Genomic DNA, 22,471 nt, shown 5'->3' with positions numbered 1-22,471 from the left:
TCCAACTCTAACCCAGATGGTGAAACCAGCCCTCTAGCACCCTGCTCCCCCAGGGTTCCCAGAGCTAAATCTAGAAACTGGAAGACTCTCTTCTGGAGACACTCACAAACCCAAGGAAACTTCCCGTGTCCCTAATTAATAGTATTATCCTTCAGTGAAATCTGCCACCCAACAATCCAGCAGTCCCCACATCAAAAGAGACACCAAGAGTCTATCAAGGCTGTGGGGACTTTTGCTTTCAATCTGATACCAGTTCTATGTTGCCCACATCAGTTTCAAACTCCAGAGCTAAAGTGATTTTTTTTTTTTTGTGTGTGTGTGTGTGTGGGGGGGGGGGTCCCTGTCTTGGAGTAGCTGAGATTACAAGCCTGTGCCATTGTGCCCAGCAGAGTACTTGAAGGCAGACCACAGGCTGGGAGCAGCCGGGTCCCATGGGAGAGGGCTGGCTGCAAAATGAACTACCTACCCGCCTGCCCGAATACTCTCTCTATCAGGGGTCTGCCCACATATCGAACCCACAAAGAAACAACCAAGAAAACCAGCAGGAGAGGAGACAAACACCTCTGTCATAGAGCTGCAGTGACAGCACCCGGGCGGACTGCTGGGAACGGCACTTCAGTCACAACACTGTGACGAGCAAGTACAATCAGCCCAACCCTGCTGCCCACGGTACAGGGGAAGCAGAGGGAGTGAAAGGTGTGTGCAGGGAACATGAACAGATGCCACCCAAGTGTGCCCAGCGTCAGGAGACAACAGGATGCTGAAGCAGGAAGACTGCTGCAAATTCCAGGCGAGCCTTAGCCACACAGTGAATAGAAAGCCAGCCTGGATCACACTGAGAGCTGGGCTCAAATGCCACAAAATAAAACAGCCCTCCCCCATAAAACAAGGAGCTCAAGAGAGAAAGAGACAGGGAGCACTACTTCTAACCGAGCTTGTAGCTCAGTAGTAACAAGTACTTATTAGAATGTACAAGGCTCTGGGTTCAATGCCTAGCTCGCCACACACACACACACACACACACACACCCCAAAACAAAAAACAAAGACACACCCAACAAAAAACTTAGCCCTAAATTTTTAAAGCAGGAAACATTTAATAAGTATGTAAAACTATGGGGAAGAATTGGGGAAATAAAGAAATAAATCATAAGTATGTTCTAACAGCATGTAGGAAATACCAGAAATGATTGCTAAGAGTCAAAAATTGCTTCTGGGAAATGAGGAAGGGTGGGACAGGAGTCTTTTGTGAGAGCCAGGGAGAAAGAGGGGGATCTGGTTCCAGGATGTCCCTGAAGTGATGGGGATTACAGAGTGTGAGGCTGGGGATATATCCTCTGGCAAAGGCTGAATCAAAGGGCCAAAGAGAAATGAGAAAACATTTCAGATTCCCCAGACTCCAGAGGGCCTGAGAGTTTTATACCTTTAAAAATCAGTGAGAAGGTAAAGCCAACGAGTTGTTTTGAGACAGATATCATTATGAAGTCCATTCTGGCTTCAAACTTTTGGTCCTCCTGCCTCGACCTCCCAGGTGCTGACCTGAAGTTAGCAACTTTGGACACCCGAGCCAGCCCCTTATATAAACTCCAGCAGAAGCAGCCTCCTTACCTTCCCAAACTGCCGCAGAAGCTGAATGAATGCTCCTTTTCCAAAGGGGTTAGTGAGACTCGCATGGAAAGCCAGGGTTGGGTAGTCCTGGGAAAGCACAGCAACCCATCGTTTCTAAAGGAGAAGAAAACATGCTGGTAATTTACAGCTTTTTTGTTTACAATATTCAGAAGACTCTGAGTTGGAATTACTGGATGGTTTCAAATAGTGTTGCCTAAGGGAAACACCAGCTGTAATTCTTTGAGATGTTCTTTCAAGTATGACAGTTAGTGCTTTGTCTTTCGTCTAATAACTGACTGCAAAACAATATTCCAAAAAAGCTGTCATGACTGCTAACTGCAGTTAATGGGACACAATGGAGAAGCAGCTAGTGATGGGCAGCTGCCTCCACAGGGGACACAAAATCCTGCAGTTGTCCCCAGCCGAGGACAGAAGGTGTCTGCCCACCATCAGTGCACACAATGCCAGTGTGCAGTGCCAGTGACTACAATCCCAAGAGTGTGACACTTCGATGCTGTGTTGAGAACCTATGCACTGATGTGCAGTCAAAGGTTTGTCCCAGTGGCCTCCACAGTGGGTTTTAGGTCATATGCTGAACTTACTGTTGCCCAAGTTGGAACAAGATCACACTTATTGAGTACAAAAATGAGGTGTTTCCAGGGTTTTTCCTTTTTCAAGTAAGCTTCAATGTGAGAGGAACGAGTACCCATTGGATCTCTAGCGTCAAGAACTTGAACTACGACGTCTGATGAGTCTATCACCTGCAAATCGAAGAGGCAGAAACGGTTTGCTACAGCACATACAAAATGAAGGGGACATTTAAGGGAGCTCAAAGGAACAAAATGGCATTTAGAGGCAACTGCCAACAGTCTAGTGAGGAGAGTGGGTATGTAGCATCCAGTCTCAATGCCCAATAATCAGAATTCCAAAGCTTTTCATTCCAAGAATACAGAAAACTTGTCAGATTTCAAATAGAAAGGCTAGCTTACAGCACAGCCACCAGATTCATAGGTACTAGATATTACATATGGGTTTGTGTATTTCACAGAAAATTAAACCTGCCTAGTTTACCTTTAGGGTACTAGTTTCCTACTGTGACTGTTTAATTACATGGCTGTGTTTGGAACTCCTAATGATATTATCCCACACAGACATAAAGCTCAGCCAGTTCAAAAGCAGCAGGCCAGCACTCAGGAATGTCTAGAAAACCCTCCTCTCGCACTGACTGCTCTTTCAGAGGTCCTGAGTTCAATTCCCAGCAACCACATGGTGGCTCACAATTATCTGTGAGATCTGGCGCCCTCTTCTGGCCTGCAATCATACATGCTGTATACATAATAAATAAATCTTTTTTTTTTTTTTTTTTTTTATTTTATTTTTTTTTTTGTGATATATATTTTTTATTTTACAATACCATTCAGTTCTACATATCAGCCATGGGTTCCCCTATTCTCCCCCCTCCCACGCCCTCCCCTTACCCCCAGCCCACCCTCCATTCCCACCTCCTCCAGGACAAGTCCTCCCCCGACGACTGTGATCGACTTGGTAAACTCAGTCCAGGGAGGTCCAGTCCCTTCCTCTCAGACTGAGCCAAGTGTCCCTGCATAAGTTCCTGGTTTCAAACAGCCAACTCATGGAATGAGCACAGGACTTGGTCCCACTGCCTAGATGCCTCCCAAACTGATCAAGCCAATCAACTGTCTCACCTATTCAGAGGGCCTGATCCAGCTGGGAGCCCCTCAGTCTTTGGTTCATAGTTCATGTGTTTCCATTCATTTGGCTATTTTTTTTTCAATAATTGAGTAAAACTGAAATTTATTATATGCCACAGTCGTCCTACGGACCTCCATGCTATATATATAGCCTCTATGGTTCTATGGGTTGTGGTCTGATTGTTCATTTTATATCTAGAATCCACCAATGAGTGAGTACATACCATAACTGTCTTTCTGGGTTTGGGTTACCTCACTCAGGATGATTTTTTCTAGTTCCATCCATTTGCCTGCAAATTTCATGCTTTCATTGTTTTTCTCTGCTGAGTAGTACTCCATTGTGTATATGTACCACATTTTTTTCATCCATTCTTCCGTTGATGGGCATCTAGGTTGTTTCCAGGTTCTGGCTATTACAAATAGTGCTGCTATGAACATAGCTGAGCATGTATCTTTATGGTATGTATCAGCATTCTTTGGGTATATGCCCAAGAGTGGGATGGCTGGGTCTTGAGGTAGTTTGATTCCTAATTTTCTGAGAAACCGCCATACTGATTTCCATAGTGGTTGTACAAGTTTACATTCCCACCAACAGTGGAGGAGTGTTCCCTTTGCTCCACATCCTCTCCAACATTGGTTGTCATTGGTGTTTTTGATCTTAGCCATTCTAACAGGTGTAAGGTGGTATCTCAGAGTCGTTTTGATTTGCATTTCTCTGATGATTAAGGATGTTGAGCATTTCTTTAAATGTCTTTCAGCCATTTGTAGTTCTTGTTTTGTGAATTCTCTGTTTAGCTCTTTAGCCCATTTTTTAATTGGACTGTTCAGAGCTTTGATGTTTAGTTTCTTGAGTTCTTTATATATTGTGGAGATCAATCCTCTGTCAGATGTGGGGTTGGTGAAGATCTTTTCCCAATCTGTTGGCTGTCTTTTTGTCTTATTGACTGTGTCTTTTGCCCTGCAAAAGCTTCTCAGTTTTGAGAGGTCCCATTTATTAATGGTTGTGCTCAGGGTCTGTGCTGTCGGTGTTTTATTTAGGAAATGGTCTCCAGTGCCAATGCGTTCAAGAGTGCTTCCTATCTTCTTTTCTATTAAGTTTAGTGTAACTGGATTTATGTTTAGGTCTTTGATCCACTTGGACTTGAGTTTTGTGCATGGTGACAGATATGGATCTATTTGTAATCTTTTACATATTGACATCCAGTTATGCCAGCACCATTTGTTGAAGATACTTTCTTTGTTCCATTGTATAGTTTTGGCTCCTTTGTCAAAAACCAGGTGTTCATATGTGCATGGATTAATGTCAGGGTCTTCAATTCGATTCCATTGGTCCGTATGTCGGTTTTTATACCAGTACCAAGCTGTTTTTATTACTATAGCTCTATAGTAGAGTTTGAGGTCCGGGATGGTGATGCCTCCAAGGGTTGCTTTATCGTATAGGATTCTTTTAGCTATCCTGGGTCTTTTGTTTTTCCATATAAAGTTGAGTATTTTTCTTTCCAAGTCTGTGAGGAATTGTGTTGGGATTTTGATGGGGATTGCATTGAATCTGTAGATTGCTTTTGGTAAGATTGCCATTTTTACTATGTTAATCCTACCTATCCATGAGCATGGGAGATCCTTCCATTTTCTGATATCTTCTTCAATTTCTTTCTTTAGAGATTTAAAGTTCTTATCAAAAAGGTCTTTCACTTGTTTAGTTAGTGTTATCCCAAGGTATTTTATATTATTTGTGGCTATTGTAAAGGGTGATGTTTCTCTGACTTCTTTCTCAGCCCTTTTATCATTTGTGTATAGGAGGGCTACTGATTTTTTTGAGTTGATCTTGTATCCTGCCACTTTACTGAAGGAGTTTATCAGCTGTAGAAGTTCCCTGGTAGAGTTTTTGGGGTCACTTATGTATACTATCATATCATCTGCAAATAGTGAAAGTTTGACTTCTTCCTTGCCAATTTGTATCCCTTTGATCTCCTTTTGTTGTCTTATTGCTCTAGCTAGAACTTCTAGTACTATATTGAATAAATATGGGGAGAGAACTCCTAATGATATTATCCCACACAGACATAAAGCTCAGCCAGTTCAAAAGCAGCAGGCCAGCACTCAGGAATGTCTAGAAAACCCTCCTCTCGCACTGACTGCTCTTTCAGAGGTCCTGAGTTCAATTCCCAGCAACCACATGGTGGCTCACAATTATCTGTGAGATCTGGCGCCCTCTTCTGGCCTGCAATCATACATGCTGTATACATAATAAATAAATCTTTAAAAAAAAAAAAAAAAGAAAACCCTCCTCCCTTTCCCCATGGAGCTAGGCAGCTGGCTAAAGTAGGAGTCCATCCCAGACACGTGCTCTCGCTTACAGAAGGAGATAGCGAGGCTGAATACCCTGCAGTTCTTACGCAGCACTACCATGTGGCCATCACCCTAACAGGTGGTCTACCCAGGACTCACAGGCAACACAGCACACAAGTGCTCTTCCTTTCAAGCACTGTGGTAGCATGCTCGAGGCTCCATCAGTTCCTCCATGGAGTAAAGAGGATGAAGCCAGGAGCAGAGTGTTATGTCATCTGAGAGTTTCAGTTGGTTACTGCCTCCAAGTTCATAAAGTCGGAGGAGCTTCTCAGTGAACGCCATGAGTCTTACCTTGTAAAGCTCTCCCCATATTCTTTTCGATTGCCCCTTTTTATATATCTCTTCTTGAGCTTCATTTCTAAGTAAGAAAGGACCAGAAATGAGCAACTGAAGCACTATCAAGATTAAAAGGAAATGATGGTGGTTCACGCCTATAATCCCAGCACTCAAGAGCCAGTAGATGGAGCTCTGTGAGTTAGAAAGCCTGGTCTACAGTTTAAGTTCCAAGCCAGCAAGGACTATATAATAAGACTCTGTCTCAAAAAATGAAAAGACACACACGCACAAATGTATCAAAGGGAAGAATATTTGTTGTGTGGTATTTTGTTTGTGATCAGAGGATGGAGCTAGCCACTAGTTAACCATAGAGGCCCGGCAGTGGTGGCACATACCTTTAATCCCAGCACTTGGAGAGGGAAGCAGGAAGATCAGTTCAAGGCCACCCTGGGCTATACAAGATTGAACCAGTCTAAAAGAGGAACAGAGCCGGGCAGTGGTGGTGCACACCTTTACTCCCAGCACTGGGCTCTGCTTCTCTCTTTCAGCTTTCACCTTCGATATCTGACTCTGGGTTTTTACTGTTAATAACAAATTAGGATCATGCTTCAAATAGCTAAGTGAATTTGCAAAGTCAGCTTTAAAAAGGAAGGACACTGCTGCCGGGAGTGGTGGCCCATGCCTTTAATTCTAGCACCATGAAAGCAGAGGCAGGCGGATCTCCGAATTTCAGGCCAGCCAGGGTTACACAGTGAGACCCTGCATCAAAAAGTGGGGAGAGGTAGGGGGCTGGAGATGACACAACAGTTAAGAGAGCTTTCTGCTCTTGCAGAGGACCTAAGTTCATTTCCTAACACTCACATGGCTGGTTCACAACTGTCTCAAGTGATAAGCGCTCTCATCTCCAGTGAGATGGGATGGCATTAGCAATGAGGTAACACCACTGTGGTCTTCAGTCTAAACGTTTCTGTAAGACAGTCTAACCTGCCTGCACGTCGTTAACTGACTGGGAAAACAGGAGTTCCAGCACTGCCCAAGAGAAGCTAAGCCTTTCTGCAGGACAGGGTAGCAGCTGCCTATCTAAAGTAGGCAGACCCTTTGGTTGGGTATCATGACTTGCCTCTTAGTAATCCTTTCTTGTTTTTGTTTGTTTGTTTGTTTTGTGAGACAGGGTCTCACTATGCAGCTCTGGCTGTTCTGGAACTCATTATACAGACCAGACAGCCTCAAACTCACAGAGATCCACCTGCCTCTGCCTCCCAGGTACTGGGATTAAAGGTGTACGACACCGCCCAGCTTGCCTCTCAGTAATTCCTGAGGATGAGGACGATTCAATGATACTGATAAACAAAGGAAAACCTACAAAGAGTACAACTATCCAATAGCAAAGCTCACCACAATGAAAGTCTACTGAAAAAGGTGTATTTGTAATAAAAAATCACTATAGCTAGGTGTGGTGGCGCACGCCTTTAAGCCTAGCGCTTAGGAGGCAGAGACAGGAGGATCTCTGTGAGTCTGAGGCTATGCAATAACTCTACATAGCGAGTTCCAGGCCAGCCAGAGCTCAATAGTAGACCCTATCTCACAAGAGAGGGGTTGCAAGTTGCAGGGAACCCTACTGGCAATCTGTCATCTTCAGCATATGAATCCCCACGAGAATGAAGAAAGCTTATGATCCTTCCTCTCCCTTTCCAACACTATAAAATGAAAATAAAACAACTGCCTACACAAAATAGGACACACACATATGAAAATGCCACAATGAAAACTATCCCTCTGTGTGCTCATTTAAAAAAGAAGCTGAGGGCGGCAAGATGGTTTAGTGTGTAAAGATGTTTGCTCGAAGCCCAACAACGTGAGCCAGATCCCAGGACCCATGTGGGAGAAGGAGGGAATCAACTCCTCTGACCTCCATACAAGCACGGTGGCCCTCATGTACCCACACATATACAGACACAAAATAAAATGATACAAATTTTAACAGACAACCAACCTCATAACCTTTATGGAGGTCCATCACTTTTTCATATTGTCTTTGGAGGGTCATAGAAAAAGATCAGCCATAAACCGCAGTGGTCTAGAGACCCAGGAAGCCAGTGTCAATTTCCGACTTAACTACATTGTAATTTTCAAATGACTGTACACCACTGACATACGGAAGAAGAAAACATTACTCCCTTTTCTTTAGGAATGAAGAGAGGTATGCGGTGATGAAGCCATGTCGAATTATTTTTGGTCTGTCCTCCACTGCACCAATGCCTCTAGTCTGAGTGCAATCACTATGCCCACATCAGCACAAAGGACTCAGAGAACATTCTGTAGCACAGCAGCAAAGATGAGAACCTCAGATGCGTACCTTACACCAGTGTCCTCCGTCACCAAATCACGGTCCTTGCCCTGGTCATAGCTCTCAGTGGACATTTCAGCGTTTTCCAGAAGGGACTGCATATCACTTGCAAACAAGTTTGGCCGCTTTCTCTGTGACTTTGGGCCAAATGTACTTTCAAAACTTTCGGTATCAAGAATGTGGACCTTTGCATTCTAAAGAAAGGAGAAGTGTAGGTAAGACTTAGGACAGGAAAACATTGAGGCAAAGTAAAAAAGCTACAACCACCTGGGGAAAGGTGTCTGTACTTATTTTTTCCAGACCACACCAAACCCACGAGAGCACGAACCGAGACTTGTTTCACAGCTGCAATGTATGTTTAGATTGCACAAGGGCTTCTTCTTTTCTGCAACGCTATGAGCTTCACCGCAGGAATCTCAGGGTAATACAGACACCAAGTATGAACAGCCATGTGAGACTTGCCAAACTCTGCTTTCCTTCACCCATAGTAGATTCCAGTCAAATGTAATCAGGACTACAAGGATGCAAATTAACCTATCTTTTCTGACCCTTCTTGGGAGCTTTCAAACAAAGTGCATAAAATTTGCCAAATTCACAGGTTTTGTCAAGGACAATCAGTCAAACGTGTGTGTGCTTTTTTTCTTTTTTAAACCAACTGTAAATGCCAACTTTTTCTTGGAAGTTAATTTCTCTCATGGCTAAAAGAATTGCTTGTTTTATAAGATGCATTTTAGTTTCAGATAACATTCTCCCTAATTTAGGTAACGTTTTTATTAAATGCACATGGAAACTCTTCAGATGAAAAACATCTAGCAAAAGTCCAAAATAATAGGTTAGATGTGATAAAGGAACCTGATACTAACTAGAACTTGATGCGCCTGTAAAGGAGTTACAGGCATAGGAATTCTTGAAGCAGGATAAAAGTCAAAGTTTGAGTTAGGATCTACCACGTAACAGAATGAATGTTAAGAGTCTGCAGAGACTCCTTTAAAACAAAACAAAACAAAAACCACACCTTCCTTCCCTTAGCACAGAGCCCTGGGTAAGTACCAGCTAGGAAAGCCGTGAGTGATGGATGGGGCAGCCCCATGCCTTCCCAACGTCCACTGTTCCTCCAACTTCCTGGGGTCTTGAAGTGGCCATCATTTACTTGGACTCACTACGGTCTTAGATCATTTTCCCTTGCTATCATCTAACTGAGGGAACATCCACAAGGAAACTGTGTTCTGAAGTCAGGAAGTATGCCTGGGCTGGGGCGATGGCTCAGTGAAGGCCAGTTTTTCCACGAAAGGCGTGTAAAACATACATAAAAAGAGGCAGTGGTGTGAATATGTAATCCCAGGGAGATGGCAGGTGGAGACAAGTGACTTGCCTGGGAAGTCTGGAGGTCAGCTAGCCTAGAGTACACAGTACAGAGAAACAAGAGACCCCGCTTCAGCAAGGCTAAATGAAAGTGAGACTCCATTTCTAAAAGTTGCCTGACTGCACATGTGCAAGTACACACAAACACACACAAAATCAATCTGTCAATTTTACAAATCAAGTATGAGAAAAAATTACACTTGGAAATCTCAGAACTGGGCTGGAGAGATGGCTCAGCAATTAAGAACACATACTACTCTTCCAGAGGACCTGGGTTCAATTTCCAGCACCCATATCACGTGGCTCAGAACTCCAATACCAAGGGATATGACACCTCTAGCCTCAGAGGGCGCGCGCGCACGCACACACGCACACACACAATTAAAATCAAATCTTTAAAAAAAATGTCATAACCTATGAAGCGCATGGTTTTGAACCTATAAACTTACTATCATACTACACACAGTGTACATGCAAAGTTAGTTAACTACTTTGACTACATTGCTACAGAAATACATTTAACACACAGAACTGAATGAGCAAAAGTTAAAACATATTTGACTTGACTTCCCTGTGCAGAACCATTTCAGAACTGGACTCCACACCATGCCACAGCCACCAGATTCAAATAGGAAGGGTTTTCAAAGACAATGCAGAAAGCCCACCTATTATTCTGAATATTTTCCTGCATTAAAACACAAGCTAGGCTGAGTGGTGGTGTCACACACCTTTAATCCTAGCACTTGGAAGGCAAAGGCAGGTGGAGCTCTGTGAGTTCAAGGCCAGCCTGGTCTATAGAGCGGGTTCCAGGACAGCCAGGGCTACACAGAGAAACCTTGCCTTGAAAAACAAAAACAAAAACAAAAATCCAACAACAACAACCCAAGCTGACTCCTGTGACTGGAGGTTCCTTCACTCCACACATCAGATGGCTGAGCTAAACTGGGAGAGGCAACAAAGCAATAAATCCACAATTGAGGAGCCTCTGTTCTTCCCAGAAACGCATGCAATAGTCGGCCAGAGGATGGCTTTAGGGAGAAGAGACAAAGGGGAGAAGGGAAATGAGCAACTTGTCTGTGGTTCAGGAATGACGCTCATGCTTCCCTGAAAGAAAACAGTCTCGGCACTAATAGGTGCCATTCTTCTAGTCCGTCATAAAACAGGACATAATTGACAGAACCCGAGGCAATGGGCAGCTTTGCTTTTGATTTCTGTTCTCTAAGTAAACACTCGTCTTTGAACTGTTTAATCCTTGTATGCTTGTCAGTGTCTCCTCCCCGCCTCAGACTGGCACTGAAGCCCTGCACTGGTGCTCCTGGGAATTCTTCAATGCAAGTTAAAAACGTGCAGGCAGACACTAGGGCACGTCTTTGTTCCGTGTGAACTCGTTCCGCTCTAGCCAGTCAGCTCTTACTGCACTGCACGACTCCAGCCAGCGACAACCTCAACAGCACCTTCCCTTCAGCTCACACCCTCCAAGCAGTCCCCAGAGCCTGGGGTAATACAACACTGAAGGGCTCCTTCCATCTCAACCCTCACTCTCCTCTCCCGGGGGCTTCCTAGCCAGTCTGGCCTCCTTAATAGGTTCCAGGCCAGTGAGAGAACCTGCCTCAAAAAGAAAAGAAGAAGGGAAGGTAGACAGTGCCCGGAGAAGGACAGCGAGGCTGTCCTCCAGTCTACACACACACACACACACACACACACACACACACACACACACACACACACACACACACACACACGCTCACACAGAAATGACATTCCAAAGAGCTATCATCTCTTTAGCCTTAATAGGCAGGGTGCTGCATGCTTACTGGGCCCAGCATGCACAGGTGCTTCAGCTGTATCCAACACGAAGAGGAAAGTTCTCTTTACATCAGGGAAGTCATGAATCATGGAGAAAGCCAACTAAGGACAGAGGAGGGGAGGAGTGAAGACTAGAACTCAGGTCTCACTGTAAAGCTTTGTCGGATCCACACAGTGCTGCACCTCCTGAGCCAAACTCAATTCACACAAAGGGTGACAAAGAAGAGAACCAAGTCTCATAAAACTCCCACTGCTACTTATGAAAGCCAAAGGCAAACAATGGTATCTGCCCAGAGCTGGCCCACAGACCCCTACCACCAACACGGACGGCGCTTCCCCTTACATGAGGCTGGATTCGATCATGCAGAAGAGACATGGGTAACTTGCTTTGTTTCATGACAACTTTGTATGGGTCCTTCATCACTTTATCCATTTCCTCTTGAAACTTCTGTAATGATGCCTGCTTGATTACTCGAGTGTTTCCTATTTCACAGATAAAGAACAATGCCATTCAATAAGGGACTGGTTTGTAATGATGCCTGCTTGACCACACAAGTGTTTCCTACTTCACAGATAAAGAACACTGCCATTCCATAAGGGACTGGTTTGGCTTCTGCACTCATCTTCTCACTGACAGGGAAGGCAAGGTCACTGTCCACTCCCCAAGTGCCTGCACATCCTTCTCCTCCTTGTAGCTCTGCAAACTTAGGGAAAGGGGACACGTGCCTCTCTTGTACTCACACACTACCATTCACCCACCAACTCAGACACATACGGCTTTCAACAGTTCTCTGAGCCCAACTTCCTGATTAGATAAAACAAAAAATTAAACATCACTGAATAGAACTGAGATGTGACAAATATCTTAGTTCCTGCCAGTCCCAGCAAAGAAACATGGATCCAATCACAACTGATCATTCAGAGAGGGAAGCCCAAAACTCCGAGTTAAGAGGGCTTGAAGGGACTCCTAAGGTATTCAGGACACCTATAAGAAGATAACTGCACCTGAGAGTGTCAGACTTCTGATGCTAAGAAAGCATTCAAGTCAACAAGAGCGTGTGCAGACACGGCGTCAAGGACGCACACCCACTACTTGCCAGGCACAATGCTAAGCACTTCACATGTACGGATTTCTTTTCAAATTTACTTCCGACAGGGAGCACCATAGCCCTTGGGTGGAGATTAGAGGACAACTTGCAGGAGTGATCGCCTTTCCTCCTCCCACTATGTGGGTTCCCGAGACAAAACTCAAGTAAGCCATCTTGGAGGGTGACCATCTTTATCACTGGTCGTCTTTGTTTTCGACAAGGTTTCACACAGTCCAGGCTGCCTTGAATTTCTGATTCTCCTGCCTCCATCTCCCAAGCGCCAGGAGTACAGGTGGGCCCCACCTCGATCATCTTGAAACTACACCATTCTTTTTTGTTGTTGTTGTTGTTTTTTCGAGACAGGGTTTCTCTGTGTAGCTTTGCGCCTTTCCTGGGACTCACTTGGTAGTCCAGGCTGGCCTCGAACTCACAGAGATCCGCCTGGCTCTGCCTCCCGAGTGCTGGGATGAAAGGCGTGCGCCGCCGCCGCCGCCGCCGCCGCCGCCGCCGCCGCCGCCACCACCACCACCCGGCAAAACTACACCATTCTTATTCCCACTTTAGAAATTAGGAAACGAAGGGACAGAGCCTTAATAACTTGCTTCTAGCCACACACACAACTTGCTTCCAAATTCAGATCCTCTAGACCTGGAGTCCCACCTCCTTGGTATAGAAGCCCCAATTCCCTCTGTGACTGGAGAAACTCTCTTCACTCCTGCACAGACCAATAAAGGACATCCAACCTGCTGCAAGGTAAGGGACCAGAGCACCTGCAAGGCCACTTCTCGTACAACCACCTCCGCAGCCAACTAGAAATGAAGAGGTGAACGGTCCAAGGTCTGCAGATGCTTTTGTAAGGAAGGTCCTGTCTGCCTCTGTGGACACGATGGCTCACTTCCAACTAAGAATGAGCTCTCTTCCAAAGGAACAGTGTGAGTGAGGAGCCCAGCACTTTTGCAGCCCCTTTCTTTCCCACTGTGGGTACTTTGCATTTCCTTTTCATAACCCTTGGCAGTCTCACTCACCAAAACCTTCTTTTGGATATGTCAACATCTGAGTCTTTCCATTCAACATACATGTGCAGAGAAGATACAGGATGCCGGGCGGTGGTGGCGCACGCCTTTCATCCCAGCACTCGGGAGGCAGAGGCAGGCGGATCTCTGTGAGTTCGAGGCTAGCCTGGGCTAAAGAGTGAGTTCCAGGACAGGCTCCAAAGCTACACAGAAAAACCCTGTCTCGAAAAACCAAAAAAAAAAAAAAAAAAAAAAAAAAGGGAAGATACAGAAAGGAAGATTCAGGACAATACTCACCAAACCATTTGATATTCGGCTCTACTCTCGCCACTGTGCCAGAAGCCACAGTTGACTGATACTGCAGCGGCTTAATCACTTTACCACGACTGTTCCTGAGTTGAGGAAATAACAGATTTGGGTTGACGACAGAAGAAAGGCAGCACCAGCCCAGGCTGCGTACAGAGCATGCTTTCCATCAAAAGGACTTTGGGGGATTTTAGATGATCATGAAATACAGACTTCAGTAAACAAAAAGTCCTTCTACATTTGAAACAGATTGCCCAAAAGCCGTTTAACCTCTTGCAACAGAGCACGTAATGATTTCTGCTAGATGAGTAACAATGCTGATGTTTAAAAATCCATTTACTGTTTGTTTGCTTTTTTAAAAAAATCACATACTTGAGTTTTTTTGGTAATTATTTAAAGGCTGGTTTAAATGAATTTTAAGTAGAGGGTGATTTATCCTGGAACTCAAAATTCTAAAACAAACTGCAAAGTAGGCGACCAAGGCAGGTTAGGTTACTGACGTTTGTGTTTTACACACAACTTTTAGAAGAAATGAATCTAATTACCAAACAAATTAAAACCAGCTAGCAAAATGCCACTCGAAGCAAGTCCCTGGAGTGGAGGCTGCCTCAGCAGAACTCTGGGCTGTGATGAGCATCCTAGTGCCACAAAGCTGTGATCTGAAGTCTGGCTCTCAAAGTCAAGTTTCCTGGCAGTTTTCATAAGTGGTCTATACACTTTGTACTTGACTCTGATGGGGATTTAATTGAGTTTGACAGGACACTGTTGGAGATCAGTGTGTGCGAAATAGGATGATCACTTGCTGGGAAGTGTTAGGGAACACTCACTGCTTCACCATCTACTGGCCAGCCTTGAACTGCATTCGCTGTATTACCACAGAGGAAATGGCATCCTACTCCCACTGGGAGAAAGTGGGGGTGGGAACAAGGAATAACCAAGTCTCAGTTTTAAATCCAGGGCATGAAGGAAAGGGAAGGCTGGCTGTGTCCAACACTCACCTGCGCTCCTTTTGCCTGTACATATTCAGGCGCCGAATTGTGGCCCGGTCCCGCATGTTTTGGCCTCCAGCTCCCTGTACTCGATCTAGAAACAGACAATAAACCATTTGATAATCAACAATTGGTAAGTACGGTCACTGTTTAAAATGCACCAACCAGCTTACTCAACTAGCCAAGTTAACCAAAGAATGTCTGCTCTCTCCATATGCTGCTCCAACAAATGACTATGAGAATGTGCTATGACAAAGCTGGAGTCCCCCACCCAACTTCCAAAAGAATGGGATTGACAACGGGATGCTAACATCACCAGTTCTAAACTCCAGCACCGGCACCATCTCAATTCACACAACAGTCATATATGCCTACGTTATGTGCTACAGACTAAGAAACTGAGACACACTGAGTGGTCATATTGTGCCAGAGTCATATGGTTGCTAATCGGCAGAGACAGAATTTAAACACAAGCATTTGATCACAGTCTGTGTTCTCAACCACAAAGGATACCAATCTAGGTCTCAGTTTAATAAATAAATAAAACAGAACAACAACAGAACAATAAGGAAGATGTCTCATAGTTAAGAACACTGGCTTTTCTTACATAGGACTAGGGTTCAGTTCCCAACACCCAAGTGACAATTGACACTGTCTGTAACTCCAGTTCTAGGGGATCCAACACCCTCTTCTGGCTTCTGTAAGCACCAGGCACACAATGATTATATATTTGTGTGTGTATGTATATGTATACACACACACATACACACACACAGGCAAAACACAAATACACATAAAATAATTTTAGAAAATAGAGTTGCAATATTGGCAAAACTGAAAAAAGAAAAAGAACAAAAAACTACACAGAGCCAATCCTCAAAGGATTGTCTTGCAGCTAGCATGCATTCTTCAGACCCTCTGTCTTTTTGATTGTTTGAAACAGGGTCTCACAATGTAGCCTCGCTGGCCTCAAACTCATGGAGATCAGCCTGCCTCTGTCTCTCAAGTACAGGGATTAAAATAGTGTACTACCAGACCCCTAGACCTCCCCTGCCCCCTTTTTTTTCAAGACTGGGCTTCTCTGTCCTGGAACTCTGTAGACTAGGCTGGTCTCAACATCACAGAGATCCTCCTGCCTCTGCCTCCTCTGCTGGGATTAAAAGCGTGCGCCATAACCCTCAGCTCCACCTCTCTTAAATAAGGACCTCGAGGACCAAATGAGCAGCAGCATAGAGCAGCCGCACCAGGCAACCTTACAGCATGCTCAGGCACACACATCTAGACACTTCATAACTCACGACTTCAATCTGGGAATTTCATTCCTCTGTTTTACCTTGCCTTGCCCCAGAATAAAGAAAACATCTGTGATAAAAGGGACTATCAAACATCAAAGCTCTCATCCAGCTCTATACAAACTATTTTTTCCAGAATTTTTTTAAAATTTCTCTAAAGAAAAGAATATGTAAGTGAAAATGAAAAAATTGACAAGAACTTGGGAAGCACCACTGTGGGAGGAACTGATTGTGTTGGCCATTTGATTTGGTTTTTTGAGACACGGTTAGCATGCACTCTCCAGACCCTCTGTCTTCTTAATAAGAGTGTTTGAGACAGGGTCTCACAATTTAACACTGGCTGACCTTCAACTCACAGAGATCTGCTTGCTGCTGCTGAGTGCTGAGATCAAAGGTGTGCACCAGCATGCCCTGGCAGCCGTTTGATTCTCAATCACACTCTACATTGGTGGCATAAAGTCAGTACCCACCTTTAACAAGTCTGACCAAACACTACCATGTCCACAACAGATATGTAGCTCAACTGGTAAAATGGTTGCCTAGCACACACAAAGCCCTGGGTTTGATCCCTAGTACTGCACAAACCGGCCATTGTGGCACAGCCTGGAATTCCAGCACTAGGAAACGAGGTGAACTAATCGTTCAGAGACATCCTTGGCTACACAGTGAGTCAGTGATGATGCACAGAGATTCTGTCTAAAAATAAATAAATAAATAAAGGAGCTAGGTCAGAGAGAGAGAGTTCAGCAGTTAAGAGAATTTGATATTTTTTGCATAGGACCTGGGTTTAGTTCCCAGTACCCACAAGCATCTATAGGGATAAACAAGGTGTTACAGGTATATGTAGGCAAAACTCATACATAAAGTAAATAATTTTTCTTTCTATTTATTTATTTTTTTGAGACAGTTTCTCTGTGTAGCACTGGCTGTGCTGTCCTGGAATTCGCTCTGTAGACCAAGCTGCCCTGGAACTCAAGAGATTCACCCGCTTCTGCCTCCCAAATGCTGGGCTTAAAGGCGTGCCACCACTGCCCAGTGTAAATAAGGTTTTTTTTTTTTTTTTTTTTTTTTTTACCTTTTTAAAGCTTTATTAGGAAAAGGAGAGAGATAGATAGAGAGAGAGAAAGAGAGACGCAGAGGGAGACAGAGAGGCCGCGTGGAGGGAAAGTACAGAGAGAGTGTACATAAGTATTTTTAAAGCAACTATTAGGACTGGAGAGATGGCTCGGTGGTTAAGAGCACTGACTGCTCTTCTAGAGGACCCAGGTTCAATTCCCAGCACTCACATGGCAGTTCACAACTGTCTGTAACTCTAAGATCTGATACCCTCACACAGACATACATGCAGCCAAAACACCAATGCTCATAAAATAAAAACAAATAAATTTAAAAAAAGAAACTATTTGTCGTTTTGACTTTGAAGAAATGATGTTTTTTAAAAATTGAGTTAAATTCCACACAAATTATGGCTTATATGCTGATACCTGAAGCTTCTAAGTTTAGAAGCAGCATATCTAGAAACCCTCTTTGTGAACTCATAACTAGTTCTCCTATTCTAAATTTTTAATAATTCTATTTATTTATATTTTATGTATGGGTATCCTGACCAAATGTCTGTGTAACAAATGCACAGAATATCCGGTATTAGATCCCTTGGAACTGGAGTTACAGAAGGCTGTCAGCACCATGGGTGCTGGAAATCACACCCAGGTCCTCTGCAAGAGCAGCCAGCACTCTTAACCCCTAAACCATCTTTCCAGCCCCTCATAATCTAAATTTTAAAACACAAAATAAAACTAAATTACTGGAACTCTTCATTGAGAAATACACGCACACCTGTGTCCTTTTCCTGACTATCTCTTTCTACTAATCCCCAAAACTTACATCTGCATTTTAAAACTGCTGATAAACTTAAACTCCGCTTAAAAACATCAAACTAATTACCAACCAATCCTAAGTATATTTTCCAAATAAATGGTATTATATGACTAAATACTGTTATGCAAGATAGCAAAATAATGCAGCAACTTTTAAATTTTGGTATCGTCTCATTTAGCATTGCTACCTAAACAGTGTGCCTGAGATTTGTTTGTTGTTTTGTTTTTAATTATATGGATGTATGTCAGCATAGCTGCCTTGAAGGCCGGAGGCATCACCTTGGAAACCCCTTGGAGCTGGAGTTACAGGTAGTCGAGAGACAATTGACCTGGGTGCTGAGACTTGAACACTGAGAATTGAACTCCTGCAAGAACAGTGTGAGTGAGCTCTTAATCTCCCAGTGGTCTCTCCAGCCTCCTTGAGTGTTTTTATAAATCTAATTAAAAACTTAATTATGCAAATTAAAAAAAAAAACACTGAGATCAGCTATCCTTGCAGCTCCATGGAGACAAGAGCATATCTCAAGTTTTTGTGTGTGTGTTTTTCTTTGAGACAGTCTCACTATGTTGACCAGGCTGACTGCTCTGACTCACCAGTGTTAAACACCTGTACTGAAATCATATTTACCTGCAGGGTTGCCTATACATCATCTGATTCCAAGGGCCAGTGCTCACCACTCACTTATATGGTCAGAGCTAGGGTATGGTCAAGGGTAAAAGGTCCCCTGGGTCAACTACTCCACTTTGTGTTTTCAGAGTCTGTGGCCTGTAGCCCGGGTGACCTCGAACTCGCGATCCTCCTGCCTCAGTTTCCCCAGTGCTGGGATGACAGGCGTGTGCCAGGACTCCAGGATCCTAGTTCACTTTTTACCTGCCGTTCTCTAGGCCTGGGCCTGAGACGCGCCCTCACCCCCGACCCCGACTTGAGAGTAGGTGCCTACACCCCGGGCTCGCCGCACAGGCCGGGCCTTCCTCCCCCAGGTTCCCGCGGCCTAGTTCCGCCCAACCCGCCGTACCCGGGTTGGTGCTGGCTGCCGACCGGTTGATGGTGCTCCGTCCTTTGTACCTGGGCTTCACCATCCTGGCGACAGTACCCACACCGCTCTGCTACACGCAAAGTGAACCACTTCAGAACTTCCCGGCCGGGAAAGCGACCTGCGTGAAACACGTTGGACCCCGAACGCCGATGACGTCACTTCCGCTCGCGCCACGCGCGGCCCAGAACGACTTCCTGAGAGCGCGCGGCGCTTTCCTCGAGCTGGCCCAGCCCCGCCTCCGCCCCGCTGTCTCCTCCTCCTCCGGGCCTAGCAACCGCCAAGCGTCCCTTCCATAGCAACATTCAGGTCACCAGGCAGCCCTGGGCTCTTCTCTGGTCAGTGCATGAGCTGATCGGAATTTTACTCTCTGAACCCTTCCAAAAGCTGCCCAGCAGCAGCAGGCAAATATCAGTACAGGCCATCCCCGGCCTTCAGATTTTAGGCTGGGGTAGAGCACGCCATCTAGTATGCACCAGGTTCTGCATTCAAGCCTCAGCTCAAAATTAAATTAATTAGTCAATTAAAAAAAAAGAGAGAGAGAGAGAGAATCTTTTTTTTTTTTTTTGGTTTTTCGAGACAGGGTTTCTCTATGTAGCTTTGCGCCTTTCCTAGAACTCACTTTGTAGACCAGGCTGGCCTCGAACTCACAGAGATCTGCCTGGCTCTGCCTCCCGAGTGCTGGGATTAAAGGCGTGTGCCACCACTGCCCGGCAGACCACAAGTTTTGTAGGGATAAAAAGGAGTTTGAATCTCTCTCTCTCTCTTTGTGATAATAAGTTATTAAAGGATTGTCTCAGTCGGGTGGTGGTGGCAGCGGCGGCGGTGGCACACACCTTTAATCCCAGCACTGGGGAGGCAGAGGCAGGCAGGCAGATCTCAGTGAGTTCGAGGCCAGCCTGGTCCACAGAGCGAGATCCAGGACAGGCACCAAAACTACACAGAGAAACCCTGTCTCAAAAAAACAAACAAACAAAAACTTGTGATTTGGCTCTGTTTCCTCTGACCTCTCTTGTCCCTCCTGACATTTGTACTGGATATTCTTCTGTTTGAATCACTCTTTCCCAGAATCTGCATAGCAGATTCCTTCTGGCCAGTTCCTTGATCAAATATCTATCTTGTCTCAAAAAACAAAAAAGAAGAAGAAGAAGAAGAAGAAGAAGAAGAAGAAGAAGAAGAAGAAGAAGAAGAAGAAGAAGAAGAAGAAGAAGAAGAGGAGGAAGAAGAAGAAGAAGCCGGGCGGTGATGGCACACGCCTTTAATTCCAGCACTTGGGAGGCAGAGACACCTGGACATCTCTGTGAGTTCCAGGCCAGCCTGGTCTACAGCGCAAAATCCAGGACAGGCACCAAAACTACACAGAGAAACCCTGTTAAAAAAACAAACAACAAACAAACAAACAAACAAAAAATTATCAAGAAAAATACAGTACACACTGAAATTTGAATTTCAGATTAGAAAAAAAAACATACTTTCTAGTTTATGTTTCAAGCATTGTTCAGAACAACTTAAAGAATCTAAGGAATCATGATACACGTGAGAGGCTAAGGCAGACGGATTGTCACAAGTTCAAAGACAGCCTGAGTTACATAGAGAGACCCTACCTCAAAAAAAATTTTTTTTCATTGCTTACTTGTCATTTTCAAATCAAGCTATGATTTACATGCCCTTGATTTATCTGGCAACTTATCCTATTGGTAGACGTCTTTCCTGATTTATTGTTTTAAACGAACCACTTCCGTCCTGCTCTTCCATCCCCCCATACTTCACGGCACCTGCCACTAGTTGAAGTGGTCTTACGAGAGTATTGGCTGCTTACCTGAATTTAGACCAGACACTGCGGGAAAGAGGAAGCCTTGCGCATTAATTCACCTCTGTGCTTCAGAACCCAGAACAAAGCTGAGTATGGTGATGCGAGCCTGTAATCTCAGCATCTGAGAGGCTGAGGCTGAGGACTGCCATGAGTTCACGGCTAGTCTAGCTTGGGCTATATAAGGAAATAAAAGCCAGGCTATAGAAGGAGTTTGTTTGTTTGTTTGTTTTTCAAGAGTTTCCCTGTGTAGTCTTGGCTGTCCTGGAACTCGCTCTGTAGACCAGGCTGGCCTCAAACTCAGAGATCTGACTGCCTCTGCCTCCCGAGTGCTGGGAAGAAAGACGTGCTCCAGCTCCCTTCTCCTTATGTTTTGCTTTTCTTGCCTCAAGGGCAAGTGTCACAAACCCTCAACTTTGCTAGGAAGGCTCTACCCCTGAACCTAAGGGAACTCTGAGAACCAATCAAAGAAAACTGCACGTTCAGTGAGGAGCTGAATGAAGATGGTCTTTTCTGCTATACTCTGTCCCTTTGATCCCCAAATGAGGGTACAAGAGCCTCCTCCTCCTCCCAGAGAGAAGATTAGATTAATGTGTTTCTGATGCCTCAACTTGGTGCAAACCAGAATAAACACGAATGGCAGAAATCAGCCGATGAGCTCATGCAGGCTTTGATCAGAGACATAATTTCATTATGAAATTTTGAATCAGGCTGTTGTGAAGTCTTGCCAAAGAGTTTCATTTTCCCAGATGATATGGTGTGTTGTTTCTCCCCTACACTCTTACCCTGCTTATGTTGACTGTACAAATTTCCCATCTACTTTTACAGTCTGACCTATCCACCCCTTCCAACAATATTTGCTGGGCCTGACAAGCACCCTCGGTTCGGCCAGCAGATGAAGAGCCTGATGATGGAGGTGAGTTAAGCTCAAGTTACTGGGGCGTTTTTGTTTGTCCCGCTTCCCACAGCTGTAATACAGTGACTGTTCCTTCGCTCTTCCCTGCCCCCCACCCCCTTAATGCATGGCAGCCAGAGGAGGCAAGACCCCTCCAGGAGTACGACTCCTCAGCTTTACAGCAGACAGAATGATTTAACTCCCCTGAAAACTTGCAGGGTGATTCCATGACTTATGGTACATGAGCACGTCGCAGACGCAGTTCATCTGTGCAGATACAATGCCCTCTCTTTCTCCAGACCCAGGGTTAGCACCTCATCACCGGCAGCCCTGTTGCTCCTAGCCACGGCTCTGTGTGGAGGGGGAGAGTCCCCCAGAGACCAGCTAGAAATGCCTCATTTCTGAAAAAAAAGCTTGTGCTGTATACCGAACTGATGTCTTCACAGGACGCGGAGAATCCTGACCTCATTTTCATCTTGTCATGGGTGTCAGATGGGTAAGCAGCACTTGATCCCAAAGGAGAATTTTTCAGTGTGGTCTGAGGACCATGAGCATCAGACTCACTTGGGGGAGTGGGTCTAAAATGCAGCCTCCTGAGCCTCTCCCCAGCCCTTCCCTTCCACCTGATTGGAGGCAGAAGCTCAAATGTAAAACAATCTACCTTCTTTCTTCTTTTTGGTTTTTGGGTTTTTTTTGAGACAGGGTTTC

At 44.8% G+C, this 22,471-nt stretch overlaps 1 protein-coding gene and 1 long non-coding RNA gene across 2 annotated transcripts in view; one reads left to right on the top strand and one right to left on the bottom strand.

The window, feature by feature from the left end:
• Positions 1–19,306, bottom strand: part of Gnl2 (G protein nucleolar 2) — a 30,330-nt gene extending 11,024 nt beyond the window's left edge. The window contains exons 1-8 of the mRNA XM_006980055.4: positions 19,041–19,306; positions 14,865–14,949; positions 13,858–13,952; positions 11,803–11,942; positions 8,301–8,485; positions 5,960–6,026; positions 2,210–2,368; positions 1,608–1,721 (exon numbers count right to left, since the gene is read on the bottom strand). Of these exons, the coding sequence (XP_006980117.1) occupies positions 1,608–1,721; positions 2,210–2,368; positions 5,960–6,026; positions 8,301–8,485; positions 11,803–11,942; positions 13,858–13,952; positions 14,865–14,949; positions 19,041–19,104 (909 nt within the window). The 5' untranslated portion in view covers positions 19,105–19,306. The remainder of the gene's footprint in view (positions 1–1,607; positions 1,722–2,209; positions 2,369–5,959; positions 6,027–8,300; positions 8,486–11,802; positions 11,943–13,857; positions 13,953–14,864; positions 14,950–19,040) is intronic.
• LOC121827358 (uncharacterized) lies at positions 19,271–22,259 on the top strand. Its single transcript, XR_013049322.1, has 3 exons — positions 19,271–19,396; positions 21,697–21,784; positions 22,063–22,259. It is a non-coding gene; the product is annotated as an uncharacterized LOC121827358 (long non-coding RNA).
• The last annotated feature ends 212 nt before the right edge of the window (positions 22,260–22,471 follow it).

This window comes from Peromyscus maniculatus, chromosome 2 (assembly GCF_049852395.1).
Source record: "Peromyscus maniculatus bairdii isolate BWxNUB_F1_BW_parent chromosome 2, HU_Pman_BW_mat_3.1, whole genome shotgun sequence".
Taxonomy (NCBI): domain Eukaryota; kingdom Metazoa; phylum Chordata; class Mammalia; order Rodentia; family Cricetidae; genus Peromyscus; species Peromyscus maniculatus.
The sequence above is the reverse complement of the archived record's forward strand: the minus strand, read 5'-3'. Positions and strand labels throughout refer to the sequence as shown.